The sequence below is a fragment of the Pocillopora verrucosa genome, chromosome 14 (assembly GCF_036669915.1).
Source record: "Pocillopora verrucosa isolate sample1 chromosome 14, ASM3666991v2, whole genome shotgun sequence".
In the NCBI taxonomy this organism is placed as follows: domain Eukaryota; kingdom Metazoa; phylum Cnidaria; class Anthozoa; order Scleractinia; family Pocilloporidae; genus Pocillopora; species Pocillopora verrucosa.
Genome location: NC_089325.1, coordinates 2857833 through 2879092, shown reverse-complemented (window position 1 = coordinate 2879092; position 21260 = coordinate 2857833). Strand labels below are relative to the sequence as shown.

At 39.3% G+C, this 21260-nt stretch overlaps 2 protein-coding genes across 2 annotated transcripts; one reads left to right on the top strand and one right to left on the bottom strand.

The window, feature by feature from the left end:
* The first annotated feature begins 1632 nt into the window (after positions 1-1632).
* Positions 1633-7355, top strand: LOC131784375 (proton-coupled amino acid transporter 1). The gene is made up of 10 exons (XM_059101178.2): positions 1633-1813; positions 2527-2726; positions 2847-2937; positions 3132-3220; positions 3851-3934; positions 4476-4560; positions 4719-4979; positions 5745-5911; positions 6435-6604; positions 6809-7355. The coding sequence occupies exons 1-10, from the start codon at positions 1778-1780 to the stop codon at positions 7063-7065; spliced, it is 1440 nt and encodes a 479-aa protein (XP_058957161.2). The 5' UTR covers positions 1633-1777; the 3' UTR covers positions 7066-7355.
* Positions 7356-8000: 645 nt separating this feature from the next.
* LOC131784360 (coiled-coil domain-containing protein 22 homolog) lies at positions 8001-20571 on the bottom strand. Its single transcript, XM_059101161.2, has 18 exons — positions 20431-20571; positions 19500-19671; positions 18371-18503; positions 17723-17856; positions 17018-17102; positions 16290-16459; positions 15700-15829; positions 14921-14994; positions 14659-14727; positions 13716-13835; positions 13097-13216; positions 12538-12654; positions 11658-11759; positions 11295-11402; positions 10687-10782; positions 9777-9836; positions 9061-9135; positions 8001-8249 (listed from the first exon to the last, which is right to left on the bottom strand). Exons 1-18 carry the CDS (start codon positions 20478-20480, stop codon positions 8133-8135), a joined length of 1932 nt encoding a protein of 643 aa, XP_058957144.2. The 5' UTR covers positions 20481-20571; the 3' UTR covers positions 8001-8132.
* Between the last annotated feature and the right edge of the window lie 689 nt (positions 20572-21260).

The window sequence follows — 21260 nt, the reverse complement described above, 5'->3', positions numbered from 1 at the left end:
GTAACTTGGCCACCGTAAAGAGTTTCTAAGCTGACGCTTCGAGCGGTAACCCTTCGCCAGAGCGTTAGCCCTCCGTCAGAGTGTTAGCCCTTCGTCAGAGCGTTAACCCTTCGCTCTGATGAAGAAATAGTGCTCCGGACGTCAGCTTAGAGACTCTATCACATTTTTATGAACTTCAATGGCCTGGGCTTTCCTTCTATAAGACTTTAATTCCATCTGAAGAGAGACGGCAAAAAACTGGCTTCCTTAAGCTGCTACACGTGATTGTCATGAGTGTAACCTGTGAGTAAACCCTCGTTCGAAGCGCTGCAGGACGCGCGTTTCTCCGCTCGCGGGAAAGGGGTGCCAGGGGTCTGGAACTTATAATTTTTTATGTTAAACCCCTTGCAGAACTCTCGCTAGCTTGCAATGCTCAAGGCCTTATACTCTTCCCTGGGGGAGGAGGGGGAGAAACGCTCCTGCTGAAGCGGTAACGATGATAGCCTCGCAAGCTATCACGAGTGAGAAAACTTTATGTGATCGGATCTGAGAGAAATGGTCGGAAATGAAGATAAATCCAAATGGAATCAGTACATATCCTCGTTTCCCTTTGGATGAATACTTAAATTCTGAAATAAAAAAAAAATTAGAGTGAAGACGACGAAGGACGTAAAGAAATGAGCTCGCAACTAAGTGCCGGGTAAAAAAAAAAAGTTCAGGTATAAGCACTTTTAAAATCCCAGGTAGCAACTCGAGTTGAGACTGTTTGCCAGTTACATGTTTGGGCTGCCATTAGGGCTTGTCCCGTTTCAATTTGTTGGGAAAATTTTCTTCTGTCCTTTTTGGCAGAAAATTTCTACTTCTTTCTTTCGGTCATTGAAAAGGAAACTTCCTCAGTCACTTTTGCTTAATATTTCTTTGTTAGCGTCAGAACTTAACCGAGAAAATTTGGATCGACGTGTTAACCCTTTTACCCTAAAATTATAGTTTCTATATTCTCTATACTGTTCTTCTTACATTTCCTATGGTACTGACAAGGAGAATCTGTTCGACAATCAGGAGCCTCTTCAATTGGCGATCATTTACTTTTTTTCTATGACCTTTACATTTGATTCAAGAGTGATGTTGTGAGGAGAATTTAGAATCCATTCGCTCCTTGTTCTGATCGTTACTTTTGAATTCATTTCACTGATTGTTGTAACCTCGACGGGCTTGAACATTGCACGAAATGTTTCAAATCGTTTGAAATAACAAGATTTTTAACTTGTTCAAAGCAATACTCGCGCGATTATACCTTTCAAACTCTCGGGATTCTTTTTTATATCTTCACTCATGAGAAGGATTCAACTGATTTTAACATGGCTTTGTGGAAAAATTGCCTTTAATCTGCTGTAGACAACTTAGCTTGCGCAATAAGTAGCAGGCAGCTAGTATCATTGCTTTGTCCAAAACTTTATATTATCTTCGCGCTTATAAAAGAGAACAAAAGCGCCCTGGTTTGTTTCAAAGATAAAAATGCTTTCAGAGCTTTTCGAGACATCATTGAATTGTTTTTGCTAAAACAATTGATATAGAACCTCCTATTGGTTGATTATAACCAAATTTATTCATCCCGGCTTGCTTTCTTTCACATCATAAATAATAAAATTTCGCTCAGGGCATACGAATTGAGTCGGAATTAACCGAAAAATTTCCTCAACGTCGCCTCCTCTTCACATGTGGCAGTTTTTTGTTTTAGTAGAACTTCGTCGTTTGATCAAACTGAACTGCGAGTTGGTAAAAAAGCGATTCAAAGCCAATGGCTGGGAGCGAAGAGAAAATACCTCTAGTTCAGGTAATTATTAATTCTCATGTATTGAATCCCCTCACAGGTAATACCGTGTTCGGAAATTTTATCCTAATTCAGTAACATAGACACCACAGTCAATCTAGTAACTTTACCGACTCAATAAAATGAATTTCCCTCCATTGCATAACTACGGTTTTGACACGTTTCACTGTGTTGTATATGTTTTTATTTTACAATTTGACGAAGGCAGAAGATTAAAGATTATACTGATTATTTCAGTCGAACATATACATACAGATGATGGAGAGCTTCAAAGCTTTAAAATTGAATTATTTGAAATTCCCTTCTGGGTACGTGCTATAAAATAGTATTCGATTCTCTTCCTTCCTAATGGCGTTGCATTTCTTAAAGAGTCTGTTGAATAGCAATGATAATAAAAAAAGTTATGACATTTCGCTCGCATCAGTGAGTTCCTCATTCAACACAACATTTGATTCAATAACATGCAATTTGGAAAAATAATAAAGAGAACAAAAAAAACACGCCGTCATGTTACGTTTGATTTCTTCACAGCTTCTTCTTGTCAAGGTGACGCCGGTTTGAATAGAGCTTAGTAGTAGACTTAAAGCGCTCAACAAAAACCCCCTGGTAAAGAGCGCTCATGCAGTCTTTTATCATTTAGATTGGGTCTACCGTCGAGTTATTGGGTCGCATTTTTGCAACTTCTACTGTCACTTAAATTTAATTTTTTGTCGCAGGGATCAAACAGTAAGCTAGAAAATGGCCAGGACAATCAAACTGCGACATCCAACGCTTCGACTCACATCGGTAAAGGAGATGAAAGTTCACTCTTTGTCGGCGGGCAAGACGAAGAACATTTATACGACTTCGCAAGTGAAAGCACCAGCCCTGCTGCATCTGAAACAGACAAACGGCAAAATCTGGAGGACACCACAACGTAAGCATTATACCGTCTCATACCCGAACAAATTCCAATCAATATCAGCGTCGTATTATTAATATCAGCCGAAATTTTTTATCAGATCTCATTGATTTTTTTGACTGTCTTCATATGTAGTAACATGCAGACATTGATGCATCTTTGGAGAGGAAACGTTGGAACAGGTATGCTGGGATTGCCTGAGGCGATGATGCATGCTGGGATTGTGGTAAGTTTTGAGATAGAATTCTGAAAAGCTGATAGCTAATGTATAACTCTGCTAATAGTAACTAAAGTTCTCTCAACAACTGGATCTAAGAACAATTTATCGCCAACACGAATGTTCTGGAATGAAAAAAAAAACAAACAAAACAAACAAACAATAGTCATAAATACCTAAATCATTCCCCTTTCCCCCTGCAGGTGGGTCCATTAGCACTATTAGCAGTTGCGGGAATCACAATCCATTGTATGCATCTGTTGGTCAAATGTAGTAACATTTTATCTCTGAGGTAAGTACAGCGCTGTTCAGCTCAATTGGTGTTTCTTAGATGTTACCTGGAACGGTTACTCTAAGCCACTTTGCCTCCAGACCCTCGGCCATGGGAAAAAAAGGTAGTACTTCCCTCCCCCCCCCCCCCCATACAGACAGTGTCGGTCCATAGTAGGTCACTTATATTATACTTGAGGAAGAAACCCTTAACTCTTGGACTCCCATTAGTGACCAAGAAAGAATTTCTCCATACAAGAACAATACAATATCAAGCAGACAAGAGATGAGGACAAAGGCAAATATCTATTAAGGGAATTGTAGTTGTTCCAATACCAAATTCTCCGAACTAACATCAGAAGAATTGTACAGCAGACAGTAAGGAGAATTACTAATGAGATCTCGGGAGTGGAAGTGTTAATTAGCAGACAAAGGGACCCTTATCTATCGCCTGGGGAGGGAGGGTTGGTTTTTCGGAGAATTTTGGTTTTTTCACAATAAAACTTACCTGATCCCCCCCTCATTGGCAGTCAATTTTTTTTTTATTATAAACCTCCCTTTATACTCTGTCAGCGACGACTGATCCCCCCGGACAATAAATAATACCTGGTTCCTTATGTCTCTGCTCTCTTTTTTTTCTTGTCTCTTTAAGAACTGGAGTAATTTCATTGGGTTATGGAGAAGTTGCGGAGGAGAGCATCAGACGTCATTTTCCAAAGAAAGCTCACCTTGGCAGGTAATCATGGCGACTTCGGTGTTAAAACATCATCGCATAAGCTTGTTACTCAGGGTCATCCAACAACCAGCCGTCTCCCAGGTTGTTACATGACCACCAGTTCTTCACAAATCTTTGTAATTCAATTTTAAGAAACTTTCATACAAGTTTGATTTGGTATTTATTTTGCATCGATACTCTTTATGATTGGTCTGAATAACTTCTGTCAGGTCCTCTATCAACAAAGCGGCGATGAAATCAGTTGCAACCTAGTCGGTTCCCTATGTTTTCCCGCCTTCAGGCGAAATACAAATATTTGCTCTGAACTTTTATTGGAATCCGAGTAATTTCTTCCTTTTCTCTGATTTTGGGCCATTATAATTAATTTCATTTGGTCTTCAATTAAAAAACGCCGCAGCTACGTTTTTATTGATTCGCATTGATTTAACTCCAGCGGGTATTGAGTGTAGCCAGGGTTTTTCGTCCAGTCCGACGCAATGAAACGTTACAACTTGTTCTCCACTAAGACGTGATTTAAGCATAGTTTCTCTTTCATCATCAGACACCTTGTGAACTTTTTCTTGTGTATCTCACAGCTGGGTTTCTGCAGTGTGTATTTCGTGTTTATTGCTAACAATCTTCAGCAGGTAAGACAAACGATTGTTTTTCTCTACTTTTCAAATTTCCCTAGTTTAGAATCCGAATTGTTGGAGTTGTTGCGCACATCATGACTTTGAGCAATAAATTTATCCGTTCAGCCGTCCCATTCAGTCAATAAGTACATGTTATTTTCACCTCTTCCCAGGTCTCCAACGCTCTTGACGTTCAATCGTGGATGGCAATTATGCTTGTTCCGATAATCCTCTTGTCCTTCATCCGGGACCTTCGCACCCTAGCTCCGCTCTCGATGATCGCTAACATTTGCTGTGGCATTTCCTTAGTTGTCATATTTCAGTACCTCATTAGGAACATTCAACATACGGAGAAACTGCCAGGTTTCGCTGGATGGTCGAACTTTCCCGTTTTCTTTGGAATCGCTATGTATGCTTTTGAGGGAATCGGCGTGGTATGTTTGAAGTCACTTAGGAGCTTTAGCAAACCACGACGGCGACAACAACGAGGAAGCGACAAAAAAAAGTATTAATGGGCGGAACAATAGCTCAGCATGTTTACTTTAAAACATTGAACATTTCTAAGCTGTTTTCCACAAAACAAGACCGTGAAATCGCCAAAACTTGCGTGGTCTGACAAAGGAAAACCAGAAGGCAAATTTTTTAAGTTTCCATTTGGAACTCAAAGCTGCTCACATATGTTGCGCTAGAGTTGAGGTGTGGTGCCGTAGGAGATGGTAAACACATTCTGCCATTCGCGAAATTCTCTCTTAAGATATAGATTCACTTTTTAATCGACGTCTTCCTCGGCGTTGTCGTCCGGACTGCTTAAGTTCCCTACTATTAGTAGTAAAAAGATCTTTCCCTAGCCGGGTTGTCGGTTAGGGGTAACGATCGAAAAAGGAAGAGGAGTGAAAAAGTGTGCCTATGTGAGAAAACTAGAAAGACGACAGAGAATGCAGCCGTTTTACACCCGTCGAACGATCACATTCGCCGCAATCGCCGAAATCCAAGACTTCGGGGTTGTCACATTAAAATAAGTCGAAAACCTTTTTTGTTTTCTCATCTTGCGCACGGAAACATGTTTCTTACACTGTTTGCCTTGACAGCCAACCGACCAAATTTCTGGATAAGTCAAATTGTTTAAGAACGTCTCGAGTGGTGGCATTTGCCACGCAAACTTAAATACCTTTATCATTTTATTTTCCTGTCATCCTTAGGTTTTGCCAATTGAAAACAAGATGGCGACCCCTCAGGATTATCGTTTGGTTCTTAATTTTGGTATGGGAGTCGTCACATTGCTGTTCTCGCTGCTAGGAATTCTGGGATACCTCTTTTGTCAAGACGAATGTAGAGGCAGCATTACACTGAATCTTCCAAATGAAGGGTAGGTTACTCAGTGAATACTTACAAAATAAGAGAAAAGAAGAAGAAGAAAAAAAGAACAGATAACGAACAACTTTCAGAGGTGGCAAATTTGCAATTAAGAGCACTATGAAAATGAAAGCGATTTTCGCAGCAATGAGCACTATTTGAGCAGTAGTGAAAATAAATGTTGTGAAATATTTAGGCCTGTGCGGGATTTGTATTCATGACCTCTGAGATACCGGTGCAGTGCTCTACCAACTGAGCTAACTAGCCAACTGGGAGCTGGTTGTTATGTTAATGTAGGATCGAAATAAACCCCTGAAGTGACGAATAAATGACTTCGAATATATGAAAATCATGTATGTGAACTGCGGATAAAGAATTTTCATATATTCACAGTCATTTAAGAGCACTATGTCGCATTTCTGCTCTTGCGTGACCGCTCTCCCGCGCTCTCTCGCCCCAGCTTCTACTACCTAAGCTATCCGGCTTGCTTTGAGGTAGTTACATCTTAAATCAAATTGCGTTTGTTTTCTCAACAGAATATATACAGGAGTAAAGTTGCTGTATTCTACCTGTATATTTCTGACGTATTTTATTCAGTTTTACGTGCCGATGTTGATTCTTCAACCCCCGATCCTCAAACATGTGCCTGAGGAATATCAAACATGGGCTGACTACGGAATCAGAGCGGCGACAGTTATTCTAACATGTAAGTACCCACCGAATTTTAATGAAAATTAATGAGCGATAATTTTGGTCGATTAACAGTGAGTGTTGTAAAAATATCAGCAATGCAACCGCAACCGTCAATCAGAATAAATGGAGAATTAGCCAACGAGAGAACAAGAATAATTCTTGAACGCGATAATGACCAGCTTCTAAGCTAATATGTTCGCGTCTTATTTCTTTGTAGGCATCATGGCAGTCAGTGTACCTCAACTGGATAATTTCATCGCATTGGTCGGCTCCGTTGGTTGCACAGCTTTAGCTGTTATCTTCCCAATTTTTATTCATGTCCTTACCTTAGCTTCAGAGGGCGACGGACGAATTCCCACTTCTATTTTCATAAAGGATGGAGTTATCATGGTGACAGGCATACTGATGCTCGTGTTTGGTACTTACACCTCCGTAGCACGTATCATCGAACGATACGAACATGGACAAAATTAATCATTGAACGTCATTACGTCAAAATTCGAAGGATAACTATTTAAAAATAACTGATTGGGTTATACTTCGATTATTTCTTAGGCGTTGGTATGAATATGAGGCTGCATCATGCATAGACATAGGCTGCGATCAAGGGTTCTTTTCTCTGCATCATAGAAAGCAGTCATAGACGGCTCATGGAGGACTAATCGTTGGTTGCCACCTGTTTCATTGCTGGAAATGTATGAAAGAAGAACGTGATGATAGTCTCGCCTTCGAAGGCGTATTTCAGAATGTCACGCCCGACAAGAGAGGACTTGGGGGGGGAGGAGGGAGGAGGGAAGGGGGAGAGGGGGGGGGGAAGGGGGGAGGAGGGGAAAGGGACGATGAGCGCGTTGCATGATGTGGCCGGGACAGAAACCAGCCTAGGGACTTCTTAGCACGGGTTGGTGCCGCGGTGCGCAGAATTGCAATTCATAGATGCATAGAAGGCCTTAGTTAAGGAATACCCACACTTGAAAAAAGTGTGAAATCAGAGATGGATATGTTGATTGTAATATTGAAAAAAAAATTGAAATTACGAAAAATAAAGATGGAGATTTGTGACTGGCTCAAAAATTACTGAGTTGAAGAACTGACGTTTACGGCATTGGCAAACGGCAAACGTGAACTCTGACGAAGAGGTAAACGCAAACTCATTTAGAAATGTGGAAGACACCGCGCTGATCCATATCGTATGTTGCACCGTTGGACTGAAGAGATTTAACTCGAGTAGTTCTCTCTCTTCATCCAAAAGGATAATCCCTCGAGGAAAATTGCCACTTGTTGAAAGCAAAATAAACCACAATCGCTAAAAGTGCATGGCAAGAAGTTCAAATTCTCCGTTTGCCATAAACGTCTCACTTCTCTCCCTAATTACATTAACCAGGAACAATTAACAAAAAATTGCGACCAAGTAAATTTCGGTTGAAGTTTTAATGATCAAAAACAGTGTTCTCAAAAACACCTCAACTAACTCAAATTGATCATTCAGTCAGGAATAATTTGTTTCAAAAATATATGTTTGAATAAAAATTATTTGGGTTCTTTTATTTGGCCGCTTTTAGTTTCTTCGTCAAGGTATTGTTCTCTTCTTTCATCTGCTTGTAGTCTGCAGTAATTCGCTCGAGGTTTGTTGCTGTGTTCTTCTGACTTTCCATTTCAATCTACAATGATAGAAATAAATAAACCTTTAACCCCTAAGAGTGACAAGCATATACTTTCTCCCATCAGTAGCACGCCTGAGTCAACCGTTAAGGTTATAGGAATAAAGGACACGATCACGAACTCAAGGAGCTCTTGATTGCTGGAAAAATTCTCCTTGGAAGTACGATAGTTCTACCATACGAAATGCATAGAGACGGGTATGGAGAGCTTCCGTGCTGATGATAGGTTGTAGAGGGTTAAAAGAGAGTACAACATGGCAGGTTGACCTGTTCCAGGCGTTCAGTTAGTAAAACGAAGCACGATGATAAACAGCGCTAAAGTAGCTGAGGAGTTAAAAAACGAGGGGGGCTGGGTAGGGTCACGTAATGAAACGACCAAAACCCTTTTTGCTTTTTTCACTCATCTACTTCTATCACGCCGTTTTCTATTTTGCTCCGTTTAACTAACTGCAGGCCTGGAACAGGCTAATGGCAGCTGTGACATTGCTCAATATCAATCTGTGAACTGTCAGTTAAAACAGACAAAGTGGTAGGTAAAATCTGTAGATGGCGGTGAGGCGCGCGATTGCTTTGGTCAGCTTTTCAACGACACAGTGCGAACCGGCGCATCGCACCGCTAAAAAGTGCAAACTCCCCTCCTCCCACTTGACTCCCAGCTATCCAGAAGAAAATTTAGGGCACGCGAGATAGACCAGCTTCCCATCAGGTGATGAACATGTAGCTCACAGTTGTTTCACTGGGTTACTCGGCTCGTGCGTGAAACTACATTGAGATAAGTAACTGTTACGTTACGTTACGTTACGTGCCATACCTGATCCTCCAAATCTCGTATTTCTCTCAAAATCGATCCCGTTTCCTCTACAGACTGAATCAGCTCTTTGCAGTTCTGAAACACACGAGGATCGCCGAAAATAGGTCAATAATCACACAACATGATACCTCTCGACCATTAACTCCTGAAGCCACTGATGGAACCCCCTCCTGATAGGGCGCATTGTCAACTACCCTTATACAAATTGCCTGAAGAATCCCATCTACAAAAACGTTCTCATGTTATGTGATAAACACAAACTTAAAGGCTTTAACGTTTTCCGACACCGCAACTATTTAGACATAGGAGGTCATGCGCGCGAGTGCCACGCCTCTCGCGTGACAGCTGTCTTGAGCGCGTGTTCTTTGCGCACTTGCGAGTACACTCTACTCAAACAACACGGAAACAGTTATTGTAGAGTCTTCACTAATCTCGTTGTGTTTTTTCACCCGTTTCTCAATTCATAAAGAGTTCGAGGTTACATGTCACTAGAGAATTCTCGGAACTTATGCAAAGCCTGGACAGCGTCTTGGGTTGATACAATATTAAATAATTCCCCCACCCCTCCCCCTCCTCCTCGGGCCAACCCCCTCTGCAGTGTTCGGATGCGGCTATGTAAACACGGAAAAACAGTCCCCTAGGGCTTAATTCTATAAAGCCTTTATCGATACAAAAGTACTTTGACAAAGAAAAAGTAATGAATGATGTAAGTTTACCTCGTGAAGACTAGCGAGATATTTATAAGCCTTGCGACAAGACTCGTCTTTTTTGGCATCCTGCAGAAGAACAGGTGGAAAACAAATCTTATTAAACGACAGTGTCACTTCCTAGATTCTGATTAGCTGTAAGCACGCTGCTTCTTCAAGCAGGCGTTGTTTTCGTTACGTCATACCCGCAGACATTATACCAAAAAATATTGCGTCGTACTTGAAGAAAATAGTTTTAAAGCGTGCATAGTAAAAAAAAAATATTGTATTCAGCTTTGGAAGGATATCAAGAATCATCAAGGCCCGGGTTTTTTGCTTTCGACTTCCGTAGATAACACTGATGAACCTTGGCCTTGTACTTATACTCCCATGAATGACCAAGACAGAATTTCTCCTTACAATACCAATACAATATCAGGCAAGACAAATGACGAGAATAAACGAAAATATAAATTAAGGGATCATTAATTAATCCAATACAAAATTCTCCGAACTCACACCAAAAGAGTCATATGGCAGAAGGTAATGAGAGTTACCAAAGAGATATTGGGGGTGAAAGGGTTTATGATTCATGCTGAATCTCATCTAGCATTGTCAATGATTGAGCAAATTTAGCGATGAAATCCAAAGCTCTTATTACGAACCATCAAAACTGACTAAATATGAACATTTTTTTGAGATCCTGCATTCAATTCAATCTGCAGGGAAATGACAGCTGATTTAACAAGCCACATCAACATTTTTCTTGTCGCACCTGAATATCTGCAACTGAAATATAGTCGTGAATGACCGCCCGCGAATGAAAATGAATGGGAAACAATCTAAACTTTCTCAATAAAAGCAGTTGCTTTACTCTGAATTCTTCTAATTGATTGTATGGTCTTCATCCCGCCACAAAAAACAATCGCAAACTACAAACCCTAAAAATAAGTTCATCCGTGACGGCAAATGTTCTGTCCAGCTTCCCAGATAATTGATTGATTTCCTTTTGAAGATCTTTCGTGTCGATCAAAGTCTACAGGAAAAAGAAAAATTCAAACTACTCAATGAAAACGATAAATTCAATCCTTGGTCACTGATAGGAGATTAAAAAAACGCCTCAATGGAGTTTCAAATGACTTTCAAAACCAAGCTTATTAAGATATTGAGCATTTTTCGAAAGAGTAAAGTAGAACCAGAAGCAATTTACCTCGGCCAATAAAAACGAACAACGCAGGAAAACATGAAGGACTAATTCACGATTGGCTTTGGTGCTCCAACTGATTGGTCAAACAATTCGCACGTGATTTTTTAGGCCAATCACAGAGCCTTTCAATTTCACATTGAGCCAGTAAGAATTCAGGGTAGAACACAACAAAATGCCCGGCTGAAGCGCGGGAAAACGCGACGGACCAAGTCGCGTTTAATTATGTTTTGAATCTGATTGGTCGAGTAGCTGGAGCGAGGTTTGGTGACCAATGATTGAGCGTGGTACACTAAAATCAAAGCAAACCTGGAGTATATTCAACAAATTGAAAATTGTTTTACCTTGTTAATTTCTTCTTTCTGTTTTTTGATGTTTCCTACAATTTCCAAGATACGCCGAGTGTATGCGGACCTGTTGACATCTTTCCTCATCGTCTCATATTCAGCAATCTTCAAAAGAAACAAGAAATGTTTTCAAATACAAGTAAACACTCGACCTTAAGTCGAAAGTGGTCTGTCCCTGTTCTTTGTTTGGCTCTGAGTACCACGCTGCGAAGTGTACTTAAAACAGTGACGCTGAAAGAAATGTTTCTGAAAAGCTTCAGAATTATTCATATTTAGATCGCTGGTGTAGCGAAGAAAAATTTTGACTGGGATGCTAGAAACATTGTTGAGGGCAGATGAAAAACCACTTAACCGTATTACCAGCTGTTTATGAAGTTCTTCTTTCCCTCTGGCTTCATCTGCAACTTCCTTCATTTTTTCTCGAAGAGATCTAATCTCTTCCAATTGTTTTTGAGCTTCAGACTGAAATCAAGAAACCAAAAACAAAGAAAAAACAAAGCAAAGCTTATTAAAAAAAAATGAACAAGCAAATGCAATTATTTTCTAAGAGAAATTAATCACTTTTAGCAGTAAAATCCTTAAGCACCAACTGAATGTCAGTGTCATGTTAGAGTGATTGTTTGTTCGCCTGGTGCGAAGCTGAGGGGTTAATGCTGTGAATTTAACGACGCCTGTCTATGCTTTAAAGGCGATAGAGCCCTTTCCAATTACGTTGGTGGACGGAAACCAAAACCCGCGAAGTAATCATATCGCACTCCAGAGGAATAGCCATACAGAACACAGGAATGTATTGCAAGAAGCCACTGAGGGTTGAGACAGTGGGTCACACACGAGTGGTCGGCTTCAAGCGCGGGAAAACGCAAGGGATAAAGACGCGATTGGTTCTTAAATCTGAGTGGTTGGAATGGTGGCATTAGAGTTGTAGACCAATCAATGCAACACTGAATTCGTTTTGACACTCAACTATCAGTAGGTGAAATTTATCAATTCATTTCTTACAGGAAAAAGTAGAGCATCATCTTGTAAATCTGTTTATCGCAAACGTTACACAAAAGAATCTCACAAGTCATTTACGAAGATTCAAGCCCATAACCTACTGAAATGCGATCATCTACGGCTGTGGTTCGCTTTCTTGCAATTACTCAACTTTCACTTTTTTTTTTCACATTATTTGGCGACTAGATCGCACATGAATACCAAAGAAATGAAAAGTCGCATACAAAAGATGGAAAATACTAACCGCTCTGTTGGCATTGAGCTGTTTCAACTCCCTATACTGATCAATCAGAGGAGCCCTGTGTTGCTCCCACTGCTGAGCCAAGTTCACAAGTCGCTGCGCACTGGAATCTACAACACTCTAGAAATATGAATTTAAAATGATTTTTAGACAAAAAAAAGGGGGGGGAAGGGAGGGTTATTAAGGCCGATATAGACAGGGAATAGGAGAGGACTAGTCTGTTTAAAAGCTTGGTACTTTCTCTTGGATCATCGCCCAATGCACGAGGGAAATGAGAACAGCTGGCGTTATAACGAATGCGAGTGGAGGATGGGGTTTGGGAAAGAGAAAATGAAAACTCCGTGAACCCTCTCTAGATTAAGTAAAAATTTCCTGAACCGAATATTCCTCGCTGCTCAATCTCGCGCTTGCCTTGCGCTTTCTCGCGAAATTATGAAAGGAAAATGATTGTGGGCAAACTAGGAAAGGGGACGCAGTGGGAGGGGAAGTAAATAAAGAGAACTGGACAAAACGGCATACACCCAGAAAAAAAAATTTTTTTTACATGAATTGAACTGAATACCTGTAGTTTAGCGATGTTGTTCTCTGCATCAGGCAGCAAGTCCATTGTTCTTTTCTTCACTTTGTAAAATTCTTCCTGCTCAGAGTTTTTGGTCTTCTGGCTAGCGATCTGTTCATTTGCCTGAGAAAAAATCGTCCACGTCACCATCTCGCATTTTTCAACGCTTTTTCGCGTATTGATCAACCACCATAAATACTTAAACTTGATACGTTTTTATCGTCATCGTTGGAATTGTTGTCATCGACATTGATATGGCTACCTGGATTTCTATAGCGCCATAGGCGCTATAGATAGGGGTAAGTTTCTTAAGAAACTGTGATGCTGCGTCGGTGGGAGAGTATGACAGGGTAACTTAGTATTATCTATTGAGTTGATAACGTAAATTGGCCATCGTAAAGAGTTTCAAAGCTGACGTTTCGAGCGTTAGTCCTTCGTCAGAGCGAATTACAAAGTGCTAACGCTTAAAACATCAGGTTTGAAACTCTCTACGACGGTCAATTTACGTTATCAACTCAGTTGATAAAACTTAATTACCCTGCTCTACAACTTGAGCTAATTAGGGGGCGATTAAGTTTTTTTTCTGCTTCTTAAGTGGTTAATGATCAGTTACTGAGCCCACCTGTTGTATACCAGCTAGAGACTTCTTGATCTCCAGTTCATCGCGTTCGATGCCAGCACTCAGTTCACCCAGTTTAGATTGCAGCGCTTCGAGTTCCTCCTCCCTTTTTTTCCTCATCTCCTACTCATAAAAAAACAATAATAATTCAGTAAATCAATAAACACAATAAAAATAAATAAACAGTTTCTGAAGGGAACAGTGAATACCCTGGCACTGATTTAATGCGATCTTGGTGTATGGATCAATCTGATTGGTCTGTTATCTCGTAAATGATTTGAACCGAAGGGTAACACTTGATATAGTAGTCTGATCGTCCGGGTGAGGCTAGTCCTGAGAAAAACTGTTGTCAATAGTGGTAAATGACGTCTCGATATCTGAGCGCAAGTCGTCATCACAAGAGTCAAGTGAATAGTTTTTGTCAGTCGAGTGTTACAAACCCGTTTGGTTTTGAAGAAAACTAAAATGGTTTCCGTGTTTACATAGCCTAATGTAAACATGCGGGAGGTTGGGAGAACACGAGATAAGCGTAGGAAACCACGACGCGAAGCGGAGTGGTTTCCAGCTTATCGAGTGTTCTCCCAACCTCCCAAGTGTTTACATCAGGCTATGTAAACACGGAAACCATTTTACATTTCTTTTATAAAATAACTAATGAAAGAGGAACGAAAACCGTGTTTACATACGCTCATGTAAAATGGTTTTATGGCCAATCAGAGCGTACTATTTGAATTATTTTACAAAAACTGATTTGTCAGTTTGGCCGTGATTTTGTTGGATGTAAGACTCAGTGGTGTCTCGATAGTTTCAACTGACAATTTGTTAAAAAGGCTGTCTAAAAGCGAGCAACTAAGGTTGACTAAAGAGTTGGTCATGACAGGAAAAGAATCTTAACGAGGGACAAAACACACAGTAGCCATTTTACACCCGGCACCATATGCTTCACCTCTTCTGTGTCCACTTCAGGAGGACCTTCCTCAGTGAGTCCTACCATGGCAGCAGCCTTTTGTTCATCCTGAAAAGAAAAAGGTACTCATAAATAAAGACCAGGACAACAATCTCCTTCAAGTTAAACAAAGCAGATTACTATTGATTAGTACAGCAACTGAACCACTAATTATTTAAAGCTGCAATCCATACTTTTCTTTTTCAGTTCTGAGATCAATCACTCTCTTGAAAATGAATTTCAAGTTAAAGGATAACCTTACTTGTGCAAACTGAAGTTGTTCAGTGTGAGTGAATCTTGATCCTTTGGAAGGTGCAGAGGAACCTAAAGCTTTGTCTGTAAGAAATGAAAAAATACATCAAGTTTAAAATAAAAGTTCTGTCAATAAACCCTGGAATGCCTGAAGTCTCTTCTCTGAAATTGATGATCACACATTAAAGGTTCAAGTGATATATAATCTGACTTACTATGTTTGCTGGTGAAGAAATTTATTTCATTGAAATCGATAAATTGTTTGATGCAAGGTTCTATGCAGATTCCTCTTAACCTGCATAAATAATTTCTGGGAAATAAATTATTTCTGGGAAATAAATTATTTCTGGGAAATATATAATTTCTGGGAATCAATTAATTTCCCACCTTCCAATCTCAACTCATTAAAAAATATATATTAGTTGATAGCAATTTTTTTTTTCTCATGAAATGATCCTAGACTCAAAAAGTTCTTGATTTTTTCACTAAATCCTTCTTATTTGTTCCATAGGTAACATATAGAGAGCTGTATGTTTGAAGAATATACATATACTGATGTTAGGGTGTAAAGAGTTAACCCTTTAACTCCCAAGATTTCATTCATAACTCTCCTTACTGTCTACCAAACAATTTATGTGATGTTAGTTTGGAGAATTTTGAATTGGATCAAGTAATGATCCCCTGATTTATATTTTTCTTTTTTCTCATTACTTGTCTGCTTGATATCATGTTTAAAGTGTAAGGAGAAATTCTGTCTAGGTCACTACTGGGACTTTAAGGTTAAACTACCTGAAAGGGATGAAACAATGTCACTGAGGTCACCACTTGCTGCAGCATTCAGATCAGCCCTCTGCAGCTCACTCTGTAAGTGCTGTTTGATCTTCTTCTCCAGACGCTCCCTCTTCTGAGCAAGGTATTCCTAAATTTAAGTTTTAAGTCAATTAGTAACTTTAAGTATTTTCATCAAGATCAACCTTCTTATGGTAAAATTGACTAAGACAATTTGTGCAGAGGTAACAAGAAAAAAACCACAAATTCCGAAAACCATATTTTGTAAGGAGGTTGAGGAGAATTCTTTTTGGAGGGATGATTGTAGACAAGATGTTAATTTAATCTGCAATATCAGATTTCATGGTCAAATTAAATAGCACTAGCAACATTTTTGTTGTGATTCCTCAACAGTTTTGCCCGTAAGCATTGACAGACTCTTACAGGGAGAGAAGATGCAATTTTTCATGGCCAAAAACACATCAGGGTGACCTGGGCTAAGATAGGAACAGACCACAACATTTTCAGGTAGAGACAGGCATTTGCTAGACATCTTTCCATACCTAATCACCCACAGAACAGAACAGTAGGCTCACTATCAAGCCACAAACCTCTTTGGACAGCCGTGATGCTAATCCACTTTGGTTCCATTCATTTTCCCACTCATTGGCTAGAGTTACAGATATGGCATTGGCTTCTAACACAGATGGTGCAACATCTTGGCGGCAAGATGGCTGGCATGTAATGAGTGGCATTGAGTTGCTATAGTAAGCTTTTAATTCTGGAAAGATCATTAAATGAGATAAGACACTCAGTCAATTGTAAGAATGTAACACTTCAACTCATAAGAGAGATACACACACAAATTCTCCCTACATACACTATAAACCCATATCCTCAAACAAGCAGGCCAAGAGAAAAGACAGCTGGAGAATGTTACCTTCATTGATATGAAACCAAATTATCTCAACTGATTTAAAGGGATTATATAGTGGCCAGGGAGAATCATTGATCTGATCAAGAGCTACAGATTGAAGAGCTATAACAGTCACCTCTTCTATTCATCCCTATTAAGAACTCTGTTATATCCATGTTAACTCTTATTTTTTTCTTTTTCAACACTTTGGTGTATGTCTAGCCAAGCAAACTGTTATACTTACCTGATAGTTTTTTAAGTTCTCTAGGATGCTAATACAGCTCAAAAGATCGTGAAGTCTCTTGTTGCTTTTTAACAGCATCACTTACAAAGGCAGATTTTGTTTACCTTCAGAATACTGGATTCAGAATCGATGACAAAACAAACTATTTATAACAATTTACAAAATACAATTATATTAACCTTTAGGAATTTTCTTGGTTAAATCTCCAAGACCTTCTGGTACTCTCACAGGGCAAGCATGGAATCTCCGCACAGATCTGGCTCCCTTTAAAATATTATGATGATTATTAGACATTAATGAGTCTCACTGATACAGTTATGTAGAGTGGTCTGCAAGTTTTTGAAGTACACTGACAGATGCAAGTTACTTATCAAGATTTTTACTCAATCTCAACTGTTTCCTAGGCTGTTTCTCCAATTCATGTCCCTTCTTGAAGCCACCACCGGTACCATTTGCCAGCTGGCAGCTCTTGTACATAATACAAAAGGACTTTTCAAAGTGTCACCCTCATCAAGGCCCCCTGCATAACTTGCTTTGATATGAATAAAAGGGAGGGGGGGGTACATTCCTAAAGAAACTGTGGTGCTGCCTTAGTGGGAGAGTAGAAAAAGGTAATTTGGTAAAATCAACTGAGCTGATAACATAAATCAGCCCCTGTTAAGAGTTTCAAAGCTGGCATTTCAAGCATTAGCCCTTCTTCAGAGCATTAATGACAAAGAGCTAATGCTCAAAATGTCAGCTTTGAAACTCTTAATGGTGGCCAATTTATGTTATAAACTCAGTTGATGCTTTATTACTTTACTTTATATTACTTTATTAACATGAACAGGATCGAGACCAATGTTGCGACAATAAGAGAAGTCTGTTAATAAAAATGATTGTACCTCTTTGTGCCAAACTTGGGGCTTGGTTCCACTCCAGCTGATGCTGTCCTTTTTGCAAAATGAAGGAGTCCAAGGTCTCTTAAGCCTCTTGGACAACTCTGCTGATATTCGCCTGTGCAACATTACAGATGAGCCTGGGAAAGCATATATAAACACAGCATATCAGCAAAATAAATTGGCAAACTGTTGTAAAAAGTGGATAAAATGCTGGGGAGGAGTGGGTAAACCTCTTACCGACTGGTTTCTAGGGAGATAAATATACACTGTACAGTCTCTTAGTCACTTTATGCAACTAATAACATGATTTAGTATATACTAAAACAGTGGATAGCATTGACGGCATGCCCTAAATGGCTACTCAGACTTGGTGTATCCTTTTCTATTCTCTCTCTGACACTCATGCAGGATTTGCAGCCGAAAATATTGTAATTGTTGCAGGAATAAATGAGTTAAAATAACCTTTTTGCCCTATATTATCTAACTGATTCAGTATAATTTTACTAACACAACTATTCTTCTCAGTGCCAGTGGCTAGTGGTGAATATCTGCCTAACTGCTGCACAGCCCAGTAAATATCCACTTTTAGTGAATAGTTGTAAAATGTAAGGTCTGGCAAGAAGGACCTTCTTTGTAAAACAAATGAAATACCTAAAGGTTCACCAGCTGATTCTGAACTCTCTTTTGGAAGATGCTCCACCAAAAACATAAACAATTTCCTGATATCAGCTTCGTTGGAATATAGAAAGGTCTGATAGCCAATCTCGCCACGGTATCCAACTTCCTATACAAATGAATTTATGAAAATAAAATTAAGAAAAGTAATAAAGGAAATTAAAGTTGCATCAACAAAACAATTTCAATAAAAAATGACAGTGGGAGAGAGAAAGTGCTCAACAATGCCAGAGAAGGTATTACTGTTTTCAGTGACATCTACAAAGACTTGATAGGTATAATAAAACAGTAGAGGCTAGGTTCGCAGGCATAAATATGTTTCAGGACCATCTCAAAGTCATTTTAGCCTAAGCTGTGAGGTGAGAGTTAAAATGACTCTTAAAAGGGTCCAAAACATATTTATACCTGAGAATATGAACTGTATTACTACTATTATGTCTTTGGAGGACAATCAGAAAATAAAAATGACCACAAAGCAGACTGAACATTCATGCAAGCATGCAAACAAGTTAAAATACACTTTAAATGGCCAAAACCTCAATTTCAGCCCACAAAAGGAGCCACAAGGTCCTACAAAGGCATAATCATGGTGTTTATAGAAAAATTCAAGAGAATGAAGTTGCTATTTGAATTAAAGGTTTTTAGCAGAAACATTTTGAGGGACCTGACCTACACCAAGTCTGCACTACCAAGACACTTTTCCAAACAATTGTATTAATTTTCACCCTGTAAGCTATTCATTGGTGGGAAACAGTACAAAAAATTTTAAGGAAATTCAAAATACAACCATATAAATTTGACTTGGGTATGGTCTCCCAAGAAAATCATAAAGAAATTTTGATCAGGGTTGTTTCTTTCAAATTTCTGTTGTCAAGGTTATGAAAATTGTGACAGGTTGTATATGAAAAGGATGGTATCAGTATTTCTTTTAGGAATATACATTGAAAATAACAAAGGAAAAAAGCATAGAAAAACGCTCTCCAATTAAACTGTTGCTCGAATGTAAACTGATGTGCAGATTGGAGAAAAACAGTCTTAAAATTTCACAAACAGAGTAGGTTGATTCATGCACAGACCCTTAAAACTTCTGAAAACAAAAACGCACCTGACAAGCATTGGCAAGGGTTGTTCCAAGACGGAACTTAGATGACATGCTAGCAGGCAACACAGATGGAATCTGAAGATCTTCTTTGATCATATGAAGACATTTTGATGTTGCTGCTACAATCATGGCTGTGGTAAACTCCTTTAGACTTGAAACATCCTCAGGGATGTCACTATTAAGAGAGTGGAATGTGTTTAAATCACACAGAGGGCTAAAAGTTGGATGTATTTTAAATACAACAAATTCCGCCTTTCCATTGATCATCTCAACCTTGACAAAATGACTACACTTTCTGGAAATTACCCTCCCTGTCGATATCACCCTAAAATCAATATCAGTTTACAAAGCTTAAAATATAAAGCCAAACATGTTTCTGTGAATTTTTGGGCATCTTGTAAGTATCAGTCCCTCTCAAATAAAAGGAATAATAAAACAGTTCTTCACAAAGGGTAAAACTTCAAATCCATATTGTTCAAAGACAAAAAATTATTATGAATCTGATACTCATCTTGCATTTATTGGCCTCGTTTCTGAGCAAAATTCGCGAGGGAAAATGGCTCGAGAGGGAGGGGGAGTTGTTTCATTTCTAAGTGTTTCCAGGAGGAGGGGCAGGTCATCAACGAGGGCACTATTTAAGGCCCATAAAACGGTAAAGTTTCCTAGAGTTTTTAATACATACATGAACTTATTAACTAGCTTATGATCTTTATGATTCGGTATAGTGGTCTATTGATCTCTTTTGTCTCTCTAAGGACGATATGTATCAAAGCATTTCGAAGGAGGGAGACAGCCACATTGGGGGTTATAAACTAATGATCATACAGCAAGTTTCGGAGCACAACAAGTTTAAATAAAGGTTTAGCGAGTAAATTGCTAAGTTTTCAAATTATCCAAGGGACAACCGAAGAAACAAACAAAACTTTAACCGTACCAGCCGACTTGTCTGAACGTGTGAATAATTATGTTGTCCACCTCCTCCATCTTGGAATTTATCTCTATTCTCCTACGGGACTTGGGTTCTAATTAGTTTTCATTTCTTTCCCAGTCTACTCTCTGCAAAATTTGGATTGCGCGGATCGCGCGCGTGTAAAATTATTTTGTTGTTATTTTGATCACGGTAACTACAACACAAACTTCAGACGTTACGTAAAAGTTTTAAGTAGCTGACTACAGATATCGCTGAGATATTCCACATCGCAACCGATTGGCATGAGAAAATTTTAATCAAACGGCTGATTATTCATTGCGCTTTGTGCCCCAGGGCCCGTTTCTCAAAGGTCCCGGTTATTTTGATCACGGTAACTGCAAAACAAGCTTCAGTTGTTGCGTGAAAGCTTTAGATGGCTGACCACAGATGTCGCTGAGATAATTCACATGGCAACCGATTGGCATGAGAAAATCTTAATCAAACGGCTGATAAATTATTTTACACTTTGTGCCCTAGGGCCCGTTTCTCGAAGATCCCGGTATCTTAACGGACCCGTAATTTAAAGCTGTTTTCATTCAAGATTGGGGGTTTCAAAAGTTTTAAAATTATACAATTAAACTTTAAGGAAAAAAAGCAGAATGTAACAGTTATGATGCAGGAACCTGCTCCTCTATTTTTAAATTGTGATTTTAAAATATGCCTTCGGGCTCATAAGTTACTCGGGGACCTTCGAGAAACGGGCCCTTGTTTAAGAACTGAACGGCATGAAACCCTCACAAACAAAAGACGAGAAATTAATGGGTCACGCTGGAGTTTTAAACATGCACTGAACA